The 16,777-nt window shown below is 41.6% G+C and overlaps 1 protein-coding gene across 18 annotated transcripts in view; it reads right to left on the bottom strand.

Moving 5' to 3' along the window:
• The window catches only part of DNAH12 (dynein axonemal heavy chain 12), a 174,362-nt gene that overhangs the window by 150,235 nt on the left and 7,350 nt on the right, over positions 1–16,777 (bottom strand). For 17 of the 18 annotated variants that reach the window (XR_006292015.1, XR_006292016.1, XR_006292017.1 and 14 more), the window contains 8 exons: positions 13,754–13,923; positions 8,402–8,492; positions 8,033–8,059; positions 5,969–6,158; positions 4,182–4,257; positions 2,910–3,068; positions 1,956–2,151; positions 630–818 (listed from right to left, as the gene is read on the bottom strand). Coding sequence is in view for 15 of the 18 variants with exons in the window: in XM_043550460.1 (XP_043406395.1) it covers positions 630–818; positions 1,956–2,151; positions 2,910–3,068; positions 4,182–4,257; positions 5,969–6,158; positions 8,033–8,059; positions 8,402–8,492; positions 13,754–13,923 (1,098 nt within the window). In the remaining 3 variants the exon portion in view is untranslated. The remainder of the gene's footprint in view (positions 1–629; positions 819–1,955; positions 2,152–2,909; positions 3,069–4,181; positions 4,258–5,968; positions 6,159–8,032; positions 8,060–8,401; positions 8,493–13,753; positions 13,924–16,777) is intronic. The other variant, XM_043550463.1, reaches the window with a different exon arrangement.

Raw genomic sequence — 16,777 nt, 5'->3', positions numbered from 1 at the left:
ATGCAAGGATAACAGCTCCAACAACCATTACTGGTCATATGAAGGAACTGATGGGGGTCAGGGATGGCTCTGCCCTTTATACCTGCATGCAGCGGTGTGAGGCAGCAAAGGGGACTCATGCCACCCCAACAGGTACTGCTGAGGGAAAAATCTCCAACAACTGTTCACGAGGTGTGCACAAACCTACAGTGGAATGGATGCGCAATGACTCAAAGAAGAAGTGTTGGTTTTTATGGGTCCAAACTCTATTTGTCAAGCTGCTCACAATGTTCTCACTGGGGAATAGTCTGTGAGACAGAGGGCATCCAGCCCTCCCTCTTCAGTCTGTTTCGTGCATATGTTGCCATTGGCAGCAAATACTAACCATTAGATGGCACATAAGCAAGTTACTTCTGCTCCTGATCCAAGGCACACCAAAACACACCTCAGAGCTCAACATCCTGACTGCCGTAAGGAATCATGCTCTGCATTGCAGAATCTTTGCAGCAGAGAAGATGCACCAGGCTACATCTCTGCTTCTAAACTCTCTTCTGGCCAGGGCAGGATATGATCCTAAATTATTAACATCTTCATATACTCTGTAACGTTACACATACGAACTCCAGAGGTAAATAAAGATTAAACTGCACCTGCAGAGTCTGCCCTATCCGGGTCACTATAAACAGAATGGCTTCTTCCAGATCTTGAAAGTTTGGATAGAACTCCATTTTCTCATCATCAAAAGTCAATTCCATCTTAAACAATGGCAGCCATCTTTTGTCTTCAGGATCAAAGAGCTTCACATAAGCTTCAACGGTTCTTCTCAATAGCTCTTTCAACTAGACAATACCACACACTGACTTTATTACATGAGAACACAGAAAACTGTATTTCTTCCACTTTTTAAATAAATCAGGATGTCCATTTTATTTCAGTACTTTGAGCCTTGCCCAGAGCCCAATGAAATCAACAGGAGTCCTTCAACTTACTTCAATGGGGCATTATATCAGACCCTTAAATGTAACACCCACTTCTGTCAAAGTGTTTTTATCTGCTTTTGTTACAACAACACAACTAATATTACTAGTACACCCAAGCATTACTATAAATGACAGATAGAATATGATAAATATTTTTCTTTAATTTTTGTTTGCTTACTTTGTGCATTTGAAAGCCCTTTGTATACATTAGTTTCAACTTTTTTCCTATAATTTTTTTTCAGGGTTTGATCCTGAACACACTTACACATGAGCAAATTTAATCCCACTGAACATTATTCATATGTTTATGTATTTGCACGACTAGGTCCTTAGTCAATTTCCCTTCTTTGTATGTGTGTGTTTGTTTTAAAACACAGCAGCAGGGTAGAGGATTTTTTTTTTAAAATATGGGAAATATAATTTTGCAACCATGAAAACTGGCTGGGGAATTCATCAATTTTATCTCATTTTTTTAACTGATTAGGTTTCAAGTGATTGTCTCTCTTGAAAAAGACTATTGAACTGTTTTATGTCTAAAGTTTTCATTCACCTTGGGGAAAATAAAAACACTTAATACTATCTAAGTCTTTTACTAAAGAAAACTTTTTAAATATCTGACAATATATTTTCCTAATCTAACTGGATGCCAGGCAATAGAGAAAAAAGAAAAGGAGGACTTGTGGCACCTTAGAGACTAACCAATTTATTTGAGCATGAGCTTTCGTGAGCTACAGCTCACTTGCATCCGATGAAGTGAGCTGTAGCTCACGAAAGCTCATGCTCAAATAAATTGGTTAGTCTCTAAGGTGCCACAAGTCCTCCTTTTCTTTTTGCGAATACAGACTAACACGGCTGTTACTCTGAAACCAGGCAATAGAGAGTTAACAATAATATTTTTAATTAAAAATAAGGGATGGTATATTGAACTGGCTTATTTAAAAATCACCAAATTATTACATATAAAAGTTAACTATTGTAGGTTCAAAAGATATTCACCTGGTTAGACATAAGTGTAGCCACACAGTTATAGAAAGAATCAACTTTATCTGACTTTACACCCTCTAATGCCTCCTTTCTGGTGAAGAGATTGACAACTCTTGGATACCATGTGTTCAGTAATTTCTCTTCTGTTTTTGAACAGTTTAAAGAAACATCATTCTTCAGTGATTCACAATCAATTGGACCTTTCAAACTGTTTACCAGAAAAAGAAAAATGAAGGACTGATTTGAAAATTAAATTCTACAATCTAACAGAACAACTGTGTAGAACTGGGATCTTAGTGCTATACTATATCTACCTAACTATGCAGTCTATTCTTCCTTTAAAGAAAGGTAAGCCTAAGTGGCCCTCTTACAGTCAGATTGAAAAGCCCCAAAACTAAAGAAGAACTGATACTGGGAACTGGATCAGCAACAATGGTAAGGAAGATAAAACTGGATCTATCAACTATAAAGATTGGAGAAAAATAACCAAATGTAAATAGTAAAGGGAACATGTAATAGTGGGAAATGAGCATTGGTGAAGTTTCCCTAAAGCTAGCAATATTGCTAGAAGAGACTATACCAATTTCTTCAGGTAAAACTACAGGGAATCAATCCTACTACATGTCATGTCCTGGCCCACTGAAGTCAATGGGAATTTAGCCATTGAGTTCTACTGCTCATGAGCTGGCCCTAAGAGAACATACTCCCAACGTACTGATATTACTCATAATGTACGAGCAGATAAACTATTTGTGCACAGCACAGAGTAGGAAAATTATGTTAAATGTTTTACAGTGTGATGTTTCCTACTTATAGGACCTTGAAGACCCAAAATAACACTGTAAGCATTTCATTATTCATATATCAAATTAAAATAAATTGCAATTTCATACAATTTTTATTGACTACAAAAACACTGCTCATATAGCCAACATTTATAATCTTAATTCAACAAAAATATTTTACCTGACATTTGACAAGTCCACTATAAGTAATTTGGAAAATGTTGTGTAACCAATATCCAGTAAAATTTTCAGAGTAGGATGAAGAATGTGCAAGTTTGTGAGGATCTGACTTCTTGCTTGTATAAAACTGTTATGCCATGGTCTGGAAAAATCCAGACCTCTGAAAAAGTAAAAGCAACAAGTGAAGAGAACAAACAATACAACATATTAAAGAACTTCAGTAAAATATCCTCCAGATCTAAAAAGTGTGATTTTTAAAATAAAATAAATAAATTATATACAAACACACACTTATGCATGAAAGGGTGTTATGCACATATCTTCAACAAAATGTAGTGGAAGTTATGTAAATAAACTGCCCACTCAACCATGAGATAATACACTCTATTTCAGATCAACTGGTTTTACCACAGTTTCACCATCATAAACCGTGATTTCATCAGATGTTATTAACTCAGAAGGGTCAGACTGGATTAGTATTTGAGTGAGAGATGCAAGTGCTGGTGATTCAGCAAATGGCACTCTTGCTTCTAAATAAATATACCAACAAAATGTGACAGGGCATGCCATAATTGCCATCTTTCAGACCAAATTCAAAACCAAGTTCCAGACTACAACTGGTCATTAAAATTCCCATTGCACTTTTCAAGAGAGTATTTGTATGAACACTGTCCTAGTCAAATTCCAAATTAGGGAGTTATATTCTACCTAAATCTCCCTACAGATTCAACTGGGTATGATATTCTTCATTTCCTGTCTTAGAGCTGCATCCCGCACCACTGAAGCCAGTGGAAGCTTTGCCATTGACTTCAATGATTGCAGGATGAGGCACCCAAAGTGTAGTGCAGTGTTGCTCTCTACCACTGAAAAGCCGCATTTCATTCTAGAGGTGGCTACATTTCAGTTGTGGGCAACATGATCTTTATGATTTGCATAATCAGGGCCAGAGTCTGATATCCTTATTCATATTGAATAACACCTTACTTCATTAGTCCCATTGACCTCAAATAGAACTACTCTTGAAGAAGGGTGATGCTCTGTGTGAGCAAGGGTGCCAAAATGTGCCCCGTAGTAAAAAATGTTAAAGAATTAATGATTCATTTGGATGTAAATTGCTATATAGGAACAAGAGCCTGAGTATTGCTGAATTGCAGAATCAATACTAGGGGTCCACTTATCCCATTATTGTGTTTATACATCTCAGTAAGACTCGCCTACATGTAACTTAAAGCGTGATTAGTCACTAGGCTACTTCTTAACTTAATTTACTCACAAAGGCGATACTGGTAACGGTCCTTCCTTTTCATCTTCAAGTCCTTTTACATCAGGTTTCACAAGAACACTTCGCACTAGAATGCATTTATAAATATATAACCATCAGAAGGAAATTCAACTATCTTTAATTTGCACAAACGGAAACTGGCAGGTATTTTCTCTGTCTTTCCCTGGAGAGGACCAAAACTTTGGTATGATGGAGATTTAACTATCACTCAAATCTTGAGAATATTTCCCCCCACAAAGGTCCCTGATGAGGCTGTTTTAAAAGTTTGTATTGTCAAGTATGTTTTGTGGATAACTGATATTAAATAAGGAATCTCCTTTCCCATCAAACTGTCCTTTAATCTTCATAAGGTTTTGGATAAATAGTGCTTAACATGTAAAATAATTAGAACATTTAAAAAAACTTCCATTGGAGAGTATGTTGACAGGGCATTCTGCTGCCATAAGTGCCACCTTGTTCATATCAAATTCTAAACCAAGTTCCAGACTAAAAGTGGTCATTAAAGTTCCCACTTTTCAAAAGAGCATTGGTAGTAGTAGGGACACTATGAACATGCCGACAACATTTTAAATGAAAAGAATAACCCAACCTATTATTTTTAAATATTAGCCACAAAAATATTGGGTATAAAATTTTGTCACAAATACTTTTGCAGTTTCAGAAACTTTTAGTGCGGAAAAAAATTATGGAAGCTTTAGATTAAAAAAATATCTAGTTTTAAAATTCCACTTTCAAATCTTTTGAAAACATGTTTCAGAAATGTCTATGAAAAATCATTTCCAAGAAAAAATATTCAGTTCCAGTTTTAAGCACCTCACTTTATAACTTGCAAAATAAAAGAAAGTAAGAAGGGCATTTGTCATTTGGTTCATCTTCACCCTACCATGATGTTGTTTATAATGTTTGCTTTAATAACAGTAGAAAGTAGAAGAAAATTAATTCAAACATAAATTATTATATTATTTATATTATTGTTACACCTAGAGGCCCTGATAAGAAATCAAGTGTGTATATAGTGCCCATTAAGCTAGGCACTATATACACACACATAACAAAAAGACAGTTCCTTACAATCTATATTGTGAGAGACAACAGGCAGGAAAAACAAGCAGATGGGGGAGCAGTACAAAGTAACAGTGAGACAATTTTGATTACACCAGCTGCCTAGCTGTTATCAATTATTTTGTAGGCAACATGACAGATGTTAAGTTTTCAGGAGAGATTTGAAGGATAACACAGTTTCTTTGCAGATTTTTACCAGGAGCTTGCCCATGCGTAAGAACTAACATGGGAAAAAAGGACGAGGGTGCTTGTGAGAAAATATGACTAATGAACAATAAAGGCTAATATCCCTGAAATAGAAGAGGCAAGAAAAAAGGGCTCTCTAACATAAAAATGATGAGTAACGCAGGGATAAACCAAGAAGGTTGTGTCTTCAGTAGGAAAATAGGTATGTTCTTAACTCAAGTAAAATAACTGAAATTATTTAATCAAAGGTAACATCCAAGCAAAGACAAGACAGTTTATAGCCTTCACATAAGTAAGCAGAATGAGTTAAAGACTAGATGCCTCTATAATCTTTAACTCATGTTGCTAAATCAGGTGAAAACTACAAACTGCTTTGTCTTCACTACGATACTACTTCAAGTTAGTTAACTCGAGATAAGGACATCCCTTTTTTCCCCCAGTGATGATTTTCTGCAGCACCATTTTGAATGGATTATAACATGTACATATTCATATATTAATATTAATATAATGTATCTTGTAGCTCTTACCCACACATCTCTTCATGCTCATTTCAAAATCCTTCGTTACTTCATCTAAAAGCTCTTCAACCAGGAACTCTCTGTCCTTGCCTTCCATGAGGGACTGAGGCACCAGAGTGAGCATGGAGGTCAGCCACTGCTGCTGAATAGGGACTACTGGATTACTTTCCACACACTTCTTCATAAAGAGATAGTTGGTCTGAAAGGACAATAATATCATTAATCCTCTAAACCAGACTTTCATCAGTAGAGTCAGGGTATCAGTGGGATTATCATCCCATCAAAGTAATAACTAGTACACTGAAGGCTGCTCCAAGACAGGTAAAAAAATTTTGCCTGCCCCATTACTCAGAGACGGTGTATTGTTCTCTTTCCTGCCTCAGTTTCTGCTAATGCTTGTGGAGCACATCTTTGTGACTTTGATAACAAAATAGATAGCCTCCTCTAAGGCACTTCATGCTCATTTCAAAATCAATTGACCTGGAGTAAATGACTGGTCTCTTGGGACTGGAACCTGTATATTTTGTGATTTTTGGTAATGGTCAGTGGTTTTCAAATTTTTTTTCTGGGGACCCAGTTGAAGAAAACTGTTGATTCCCGTGATCCAATGGAGCTGGGGATGAGGGGTTTGGGGTACGGGAGGGGCTCAGCGCTGGGGCAGAGGGCTGGGGTGCAGGGGTGAGGGCTGCGGGGTGGGGCCAGGAATGAGGGGTTCAGGGTGTGGGAGGGGCTGGGGCAGGGGGTCAGGGCTCTGGGCTGGGGGTGCAGGCTCTGGGGTGGGGCAAGGGATGAAGTGTTTGGGGTGCAGGAAGAGCTCCGGGTTTGGGGGGGCTCAGGGCTGGGGCAGGGGTGCAGGCTCTGGGGTGGGCCGGGGATGAGGGGTTGGAGTGCAGGAAGGGGTTTCAGGTTTGGGGGGCTCAGGGCTGGGGTAGGGGACTGGGGCATGGGATTGGGGCATGGACTTACCTCTGGTGGTTCCCAGTCAGTGGCGCAGCCGGGGTGCAGAGGCAGGCTTCCCGCCTGTCCCAGCACTGCTGACCGCGCTGCGCCCCAGAAGCAGCCAGCAGCATGTCTAGCTCTTAGGCGGAGGCGCGCAAGCGGCTTCATGCAACTCTCGCCCGCAGGCACCACACACACACCCCTTACATGCCCTACCCCAGTGCCTTACATGCTGCAACCCAGTACTGGGTTGCGACCCAGCTTTGAAAAACAGTGGTGTAAGTGACCATTTATCACTTAGTCCAGCTTGCCTGGGTAGCAAGATAGGCTCTCCAGTCTAAGGGGACTGTCTGTGACTCAATGGTAAGACTGTTATAGTGATCCAGGCAGGGCCGTCCTTACCCATACGCAAAGTACGCAGCTGCATAGGGCACCAGGCAGTTTGGGGCACCACATTTCCTGGTGCCCTGCGCAGCTGCATACTGCTCCAGCCCCTGCTCCGCCTCTTCCCCATGGCCCCCGCCCCTGCTCCGTTCCAGCCCTGCCTCTTCCCACCCCTGCTCTGACCCAGCCCCGCCCCCACTCCTCTGAGGACTGCTGCAGGGGCTGGGCCTGCACTCACCTCGCAGTAAGTAGAGCGACCCGGCCCCAGCCTGCCCCCCTCCCCTGGCTCCCAGCCGCACCGCCGGCGAGTGCTGGGGGGCAGTTCCCCCCTTCCCCTCAAGGCTGGGAGCCAGGGGAGCAGACCAGAGCGGGCTGGGGCTAGGGGGCGGTTTCCCCCCTGCCCTGCCCCCATGGAGGCCTGGGGCTGTGGAGGGCACCAGAATGGCTAGGGACGGCCCTGGATCCAGGAGTTCACATTTGTTACTTGGGTTGATGAAATCTAATTATAGAACATACCAACAGTTTGGGGTGTCTATCCTGTTTTTGGCAGTCTGCCCTGAGGTAGGCACTCACGGCCCTGAGCCACTCCAGACAGCATAACAGCCACATCTTCCAAAAGGCAACTGTTAGAAACTGGCCTAATTTAACACTATTAATTCCTCACACACATGCAATTTCTGTATTATTTCAGCATAGGAATCATGCAGTATCTCTTTTAAGAAAAGAAGAACAGTAAACAATTTAACTCACTCTTCTTTTTTTTTGTTCACTGTTCATCTGTAAAAATAAAATGAAAATATAACAAAAATAAGTCATATATCAAAGTAAGAGTGTAAACAATGATAAGCCAAATCAGAAAACTAATACATTAATATAAATCTTGATTCTTAATCTGAACAAATGTTATTGCTACTCAAGGGCTCTACCCTACAAACATGTATGCATCTATATATTGACTTCAGTGGAACTACTCACATGGATCAAACTATTTATGATTTAATGCAGGATTAGGCCCTAATTTGCTAAACATTTGCAGATAAGAGACTAAATACATCAACAAAAATCAAAGATAACGTGATCAAAATTAAACATTACAGCTAAAAGGAATTAAAAACTCACAGTAGAAGGTAGTTCTGGCTCAGGAGGTATGGGAACTCTCTGATACTTTTCTTCCATGGTTGCTTTATAACCTTTTAAAGCCCGGTCAATTCTGAAGTATAGTTTATAGTTGGAAACAGTGTTAAAAACTTGTACATAATATTTTAAAAATAACATAATACAGTCATTTTAAAGTGCTGCAAATTCCTTTTTCATGTTTACCAACTATTCCAACTCTACAGAGTAAGACTCTCCAACTTGCTCTCTCTTCTCTTATGTAGTGAGACACCCATATCTCGGTCACAGTCAAAAGAAAATATTGTATGTGTGTGTGTATGTGTATGTTCACATTCATTCTAAGTTGAACATGATGAGTTAAACACCAGACTGGTACCATGATTGATTTTTACTTCTACCCCTTTCTTAAAGCATCTACAGTAGGTCCCAACCAATTGTGCATTGTCAATGATTGAGTAAAGTGAGGTTCCTGAGGAAGTCTAATTGTATTTTTTAAATATGTTAAGAAGCTTAAAACACGCTCTCCTTTTTACTGCATGACTTTATAAATTGAAAAATAAATAACTAAAAAAATTAAATGGCCATTAGAAGAGTTTAGATGACTGGTGTTGGCCTGTCACGTTGACCTTAGCAATCAAAACATTGCACTCCATCCTGCTTAATGTGAGTATACTGTACATTGACAAGTGAACATATATATACAGTGTTCCAGATGCATCCCCCAGTACAATTTGGGCTGCAGATCCCCCAAGTGACAATAAGTCTATGGGGCTACACTCTCAGAATTTCAGTCTGCCAGGGAACTGAGAACCAGGAAAGGCCAGGCTGGTTAAGACATGCACTACTCTCCTCCCCCACAGTTTTCAAAGAAAACCCTCTTGAAGAAGGTCGCAGCAGTACAGCCATCATCCTTTCCTAGAGGTGAATCCCTCCTGCAGTGCAGCTAAATTTGTAAGATCACTCTATAACCTATCTCCATGAGGGTGAACCTGGCACAGTGAGTTTGCTAGCAGTAGACATATGGTACGGGAGACATGTCCTATTAGAACAATAGTCAATCACTATTAGACTCACTGGCAATAAGTTTGACATTAAAATTGCGTTTTAATATTCCCACCTAATGTATTCTTTATTTGATTAATGTTGCATTGGACTGTATTCAACATCAAGAGTGGATTTTTCTTAATTCTCATGTATTGGTATCACATTACAATTGGCCATCTAGTTTACAAATTAAAAGTCAAAATAGCAATAACATATTTGATTACAGTTAGCAAGCCTATTCTTAACATACATAACAGAACAAGATCATTTTAGAGACTACAGGTTTATTCCTAACATTTCATGTCTTCCACATTTTAAATTTAAAATATTTTATTTGACATTTATAAGTGTATCTATCAAAATTTCTAAATATACGTAAAATATTTTAAAAAAATAATCACAATTTAGAAGAGACCATTTACAAAAAAATCACACTTCATCTGAAAATTATTCATCTATTATTGCTCAAGATTATTTAAAATTGAAAAAGATGAAAGAGGAAAAACTGATTGTTGTCCATTTTTCAGTTTCTTTACTTTAAGTATTTGACAGCTGTTTTACTGTTTCCTTGTGTGGGGCTTTCACAAATCAATAAGGGAAAAATCATTTTACAAAGTAGAAAAATGTGATTATAAAATCCACAGACATTGGCAAGGGGACTCAGGGACAGGTGTAGTACCTGAAACTATTTTGAATTTCTTTTTAAAACTGACTACGTTTCAGCTTTATAGTGTCCCTTTCAACAAATCAAAGGTATCATCTTCTCTTTCTCAACAGTACATTTATGATTAACAAGAATGGAATTAATGCTATTTTAAAGCTATTCACACAGTGTACAGTCTAAGGCAGGGATGGGCAAACTTTTTGGCCTGAGGGCCACATCTGTGTATGGAAATTGTATGGTGGGCCATGAATGCTCATGAAATTGGGGGTTGGGTTGCAGGAGGGGGTGAGGGCTTCGGCTGGGGGTGTGGGCTTGGGGGTGGGGCTGGGAATGAGGGGTTGGGAGTGCAGGGGGGTGCTCCGGGCTGGGACCAAGAGGTTCTGAGGGTGGGAAGGGGTTGGGGTACAGGAGGGGGTCACGGGTGCAGGCTCCAGGTGGCTCTTACCTCAAGCACCTCCCAGAAGCAGCGGCATGTCCCCCATCCAGCTCCTACGCGGAGGCGTGGCCAGGCATGGCCAATGGGAGCTGCAGGGGCAGCGTGCTGAGCCCCTTGGCTGCCCCTATGCATAGGAGCCAGAGGCGGGACATGCCACTGTTTCTGGGAGCCATGCAGACCGGGGCAAGCCCCCGACCCCACTCCTCAGCTGAAGTGCCGGAGCGGGGCAAACCCTGGACCCCGCTCATGGGTGGGAGGTTGAGGGCAGGATAAAAACGTCTGAAGGACTGGATGCAGCCCCTGGGCTGTAGTTTGCCCACCCCTGGTCTAAGGATAGGTATCAATATTTAAGCAGAACTCCGCACTGATGGCATGATTATGACTCTGAAATTATCTTGTAACATAGCTTCAAATAATGTATCTTAGGCCAACAATGACACTAATGTGAGGATCATAACTGACGTTATTCAAGGAGAATTAATTTAACAAGACAATTTAATATCAGACTTCAAGAGAACCTTCTCAGCCTATCAGAATGCATGTCAGCAGTCATTTTATTGTATAATAAATTACCAATGTGACATAGTTAACATTCTGAGCATTCCAAGGGGCCTCACTCTGCCACCACAGATATTAGTGGAAGATTAGGATTTGGCTTCAGATGTTAAGAACTAAAAATGCAGGGGTTTAATTTTGTATTTGTTAAGCTTGTATTGTGATAGACTGAAAGACATCCAGGGCAGGGTACCTTGCTCTCTGCTTGTAAGGCACCATGTAAATATATGGCTTTGTATAACTGATTTTTATTGCTATTAATAAAAATACCATTGCTTCTCTTTTCCTCAGTATTAATCCAATTCCCTTGTGCTAAACTATTCTAGGCCTTGATCCTGCAATCTGCCCTTACACTTGCAATCTGGCCTTCAGCTCCACTGAAGTCAATAGGACTCGGAACGAATGCAGGAATTCCCCCTGCATGGGCCAGACTGCAAAATCCAGGCCTTATTTTATCTATTTTGGAATCAAATTACTTCCAAAGAAAATGGGGGGAGGGGAAATATATTTCTTAACTACAGTTTGTGTAAAAATAAAAATGTTTCAAAGTGTGAACATGTACGCGCATGCAGTGCACAAAATTACCTCATGACTCATACTTTTAAGGAGAGATACATTAGCGTTATCCATGCAACTGAGTACTGTCACCACATTTCACCAACATGGCTCCAATCCTACAAAGACTTACACACGTGCTTAAGTTTAAATATGTTAGTAATACCATTGACATCAATGGGACTCACATGCTAAATTAAGCATGTGCTAAAGCTTTTGCTAGACTGGGGCCTTAGTCTCCATTCAATCATCTTGAGGCCGTGATGTATTTTGTCTATGCTTCTTAACCCTATAGACCTAGGTTAGATTGCTTTCTTTGCATCGCTTTATCTTTGATCAAGCAAGCAAACATGCACGCTTTCAATGCCAACACTACTCCCAGGGTAACCTGATAGGTGTATTCTTAGCCCACATAATCCTTGCATTTATACCAACAGGGCAATCATACATCCTTAAAAAGTTGCAGAAAAAGAAATGCAGTAATTTAAAAGATAGTGCAATTAATAATTTTCAAATAAAACTTAGCAATAGATTTCCATGTTAATTTAGTTACCACTCAGACCTACAAAAATTACATGAAATTACCCCTTCTAATGTTTTTGTAAATGCTTGTTCATACACAGGACTTGTAAAGCATTATTTGTGTATAATATTAATGTATACCAATCTATGAATAGGGCTCCGTGTCTGTCACGGAGATTGCGGAAGTCACGGATTCCATGACTTTCTGTGACCTTTATGACTTCTGCAGCAGCCAGTGTGGCTGACCCCAGGGCCAGCTGCTCAGGTAGCACTGGGGCCAGTCACACCAGCCACTGCTGGAGTGGCCCCGGGCCAGCCACACCAGCCACTGTTCAGGCGGCCCTGAGCAGCGGCCAGAGCAGCTGGCCCCGGGGATCGCCCGAGCACCGGCCAGTGCGGCTGGCCCCGGGGATCGCCTGAGCAGCGGCCAGTGCGGCTGGCCCCGGGGATCGCCCAAGCAGCGGCCAGTGCGGCTGGCTCCGGGGACCGCCCGAGCAGTGATCCTTGGGGCGGCCAGAGTAGCCACTGCTTGGCAGCCCCCGGCAGCGGTCCCGGGGCAGCCATAGCAGCCACTGTCGGCAGCCCCTGGCGACCATAGCAGCTGCTGTTGAGCGCCCCCGTCAGCAGTCCCCGGGTGGCCGGAGCAGCTGCTGTCGGCGGCCCCCGACAGGGGTCCCTGGGTGGCCAGAACAGCCACTGTCAGCGGCCCCCAGCAGGGGTCCCTGAGTGGCCAGAACAGCCAGTGTCAGCAGCCCCTGGCAGGGATCCCTGGGTGGCCGTAGCAGCTGCTGTTGGCAGCCCCCAGCAGCGGTCCTGGAACGGCTGGAGCAGCAGAGGTTAGCAGTACCTGGCAGCGGTCATGGAGCACGGAGCAGCTGCCAGTCGGCAGTGGACCCTGGCAGCTAGTGCTGTGGACCCCGCCCCACCTCAGCAACACCCTCCCTAGCAGCGACCCTTTCGCCCAAGATTTAGTCTGGGATATTTATAGTGTAAGTAATGGACAGGTCACAGGCAGTGAATTTTTGTTTATTGCCCATGACTGCCCAAGACTTTTATTAAAAATACCTGTGACTAAATCATTGCCTTATCTATGAATCACCACAACAGGTGCACTCCTCTGGGACAATGCAAATCACTAAGCCCAGAACGAAGCATGCCAGAGCTGGGGCCAGAGTTTTCTCTCTTGCGGGGACTCAGCTACAGAACAATCTTCTGGAGGAGTTCAGGCTAATCCAGAGTCTGGCCATCTTTAGTTAACGGTGCAAAACCTTCTTTTTTGAGAAAATCTTTCCATCATAACTGACACTCATTCCCAACCCTCCCACTCCAAAAAGAAAACCCCTCAAGCTACCCCGAACAGAGTTTTGACCCTGTAAAGTGTCAGAGAGACTCCATGAAGCCCATTAGGGACCTCGCTATTGATTTTACATGGAAGACACTTTGATGGTAATGAGTACCATCATCATAAAACTCTAAGAAAGAAAAAAAGATTATTAAAATCTCTCAGCTGCCTAGGAATACAGTAACCCTTTAATCTGAATCTGAACGTAACTTATTGGCTGAATTATATGAAACTCACACTATCTGATTAAGCGTCTTTTGCTGTTCCTTGAATCTTCGGTATTTCAATAGTTTATTGTGTGATGCTGACACACCAGCTGTCGATGACGTAGGTAAAACTACAGGTGGCAAGCGATTGTTCAAAGTCTCTTTATCAGTGGATGGTGTCAGTTTATTTGACAACGACATCTAAATGCATAATAAAACAAGAAAAATTTAATAGATTACTATATTAAATTGTACTTGCATGAGAAACAGAATGGGTTAGTCACAATAATTTCCACAATCTAGACACCAAAGCAACACAGGCTTCTACAATGGAAACATAGGTGCCGACCATGAAAAAAATTAGCCGGTGCTTAGCACTCACCGGCAGCCAAACTCCCTCCATCCCCCAGTGCCTTCTGCCCACTGATGGCCCCGCCCATCAACTCCTCCCACTCCCTCCCAGAGCCTCCCACCTGCCATGAATCAACTGTTCAGTGGCGTGCAGGAGGCACTGGGAGTAAGGGAGAGGAGCAGGGACTGGGTGCACTTATGGGAAAGGAGTGGAGTGGAGCGGGAAGAGGATTGCTGGTGGCATGGCAGGTCCTTGGGGGAAGGGGTGGAGTTGGGCAGGGCCTGGGGCTGAGCAGGAGTTGAGCATCCCCGGGGAAAATTGGAAGCCGGTGCCTGTGAATGGAAAAACACTATACTGTATGTACTTAAATTCCAAAGTACAAAGGGATATTTAGGGCTCGATTCTGTTCTTGGTTCATACAAAAGAAAATAACTAGAAATGATGAACGTGACTCTAAATGCTACAAGAACAACTTGACAACTTGCATCCGATGAAGTGAGCTGTAGCTCACGAAAGCTCATGCTCAAATAAATTGGTTAGTCTCTAAGGTGCCACAAGTACTCCTTTTCTTTTTGCGAATACAGACTAACACGGCTGTTACTCTGAAACTTGACTTATGCTGTTCTTTTTGTCTCAACTGATCTGATCTCAACGTGAAAATCTTGGTTTTGAGCAAGGTTTCCAGATAAGGGCTTCTGGTAAATATGGTCAAGTGTTTCATCCAGATCTCAGATAGACCTGCCTCATCTCTGGCTTTTGCTGGTGTCCCCGCTTTTCATTCTGTCCTTCAGGTTTCCAACCTGTCAGCTACATCTCTGGATTTTCTTACCTGGGCATCAACATTTTTTTCACTGTTTTCAGAGTAGCAGCCGTGTTAGTCTGTATTCACAAAAAGAAAAGAAGTACTAGTGGCACCTTAGAGACTAACCAATTTATTTGAGCATAAGCTTTCGTGAGCTACAGCTCACTTCATCGGATGCATTCAGTGGAAAATTTTCCACTGAATGCATCCGATGAAGTGAGCTGTAGCTTTCCACTGAATGCATCCGATGAAGTGAGCTGTAGCTCACGAAAGCCTATGCTCAAATAAATTGGTTAGTCTCTAAGGTGCCACTAGTACTCCATTTTTTTCACTGCCTCCTGAATAGGCCTTGTGATGCTGGTAAACCAGGGCCACAGCCCAGTTCACTTGTGTGTTAGTATTAAAAGCGATTGTTAGATGTAAGAATGTATTCAGGCCAATTTACTTGCTATTAGGATAGATCAAAGTAATTGTTGAATGTATGTATAGGGGTGTATTCAGATGTGTAAACTTCATGAAAACAAATGGGTCATTACTGTATTCTTCTTGGTTATCTATTCCTGTTATAAGGTAACAGCAAACATTTACTGTAACTAAATTACGCATCAAAGAAATCTTGTGAAATGCTAATGAAGAACATAAGGACTTAAACAGAAAATGCAAATTTCAAAGCAAATGATCATTGTGTGTGATGATCCAGGGCAAAGACTCTGAATGCATTCCTCACTATCAGTCATCGAAGAAAAAGCCCATGTGGGTATAGACACTGTCAGCTGGCTTACAGTGTAAAAGAGCTATAAATATGAATTCATTAAAAGATCCTTCATCTCTGGACTGTAAGGATTCTAACAGAGCAGAAAAACTGAACAAGAAGACAGAGATTCCCCAGAGTTAATGTGAGTAGCCCAGGAAAAGACTTTCGGAAAACTAGCAGTTTATTACATCACTGCCACCATTTGGAGTTACAAACTGTGATTTACCTGTAATTATATTTTACCTGCTTTAATCTCTCATTCTTTTTTCTTAGATAACAAACCTATAGTTAGTTTGCTACAGAATTGGCTGCCAGTGTTGTTTTTGGTGTAAGATCTGGAGTACCAATTGATTTGGGGTGAGTGACTGGTCTTTTGGGACTGGGAGAAACCTGATATGGTGTGATTTTAGGTTTAAGTAATCTTCTATCACAAAGTTCAGTTTGTCTGGGTGACATGATAGAGTGGAAAGTCTAAGGGGACTGTCTGTGACGCCATGGTAAGACATGGTAATCTGTTAGTCTCTAAGGTGCCACAAGTCCTCCTTTTCTTTTTGTGGAGACAGACTAACACGGCTGCTACTCTGAAACATGGTAAGACTGGTATAGTGACCCAGGAGTTCACATTTGTTTCTGGCTTGGTGAAATCTAATAATAGAATATACCACCAGTTTGGGGTGTCTGCCCTTGTTTTCAGACAGTCTGTCCTGAGATAGATAGGCATTCACAGTTGTGAGCCACTCCAGACAGCATGCCAGGTAGAAGGCTGAGAAATTAACAAACTCTCTTCTCTTTGCTCAGACAGAGGTTAGTGCATTAACTCCTCTCAGCTTGTTCCCCATCACCCACCCTATCACCCATACCAAACTTCAGCTTTGCCTAACCTTCACAATTGGCAGACTGGAAGCAGTGTTTTGCAAGATTTCAATTTCCTACAAAAATCCATAAAGAAACTGAAGATATTCAGGTATCATCTTTAATTTACACTGTGGGGAAGCAGGCACAGTATATCTTTAAATCCTTTGACTTTATTGAAGACGGTCACAAAGATGACTATGAAAAGGTTCTGGCTATGTAGCGGATAAATATAAAATTAAACAATTAAAGTTAGCTTAATTTTGGTTAAGGAAACATATGTGTGTTGTAAAGA

The sequence above is a fragment of the Chelonia mydas genome, chromosome 7 (genome assembly GCF_015237465.2).
Source record: "Chelonia mydas isolate rCheMyd1 chromosome 7, rCheMyd1.pri.v2, whole genome shotgun sequence".
Lineage (NCBI taxonomy): Eukaryota > Metazoa > Chordata > Testudines > Cheloniidae > Chelonia > Chelonia mydas.
The sequence above is the reverse complement of the archived record's forward strand: the minus strand, read 5'-3'. Positions and strand labels throughout refer to the sequence as shown.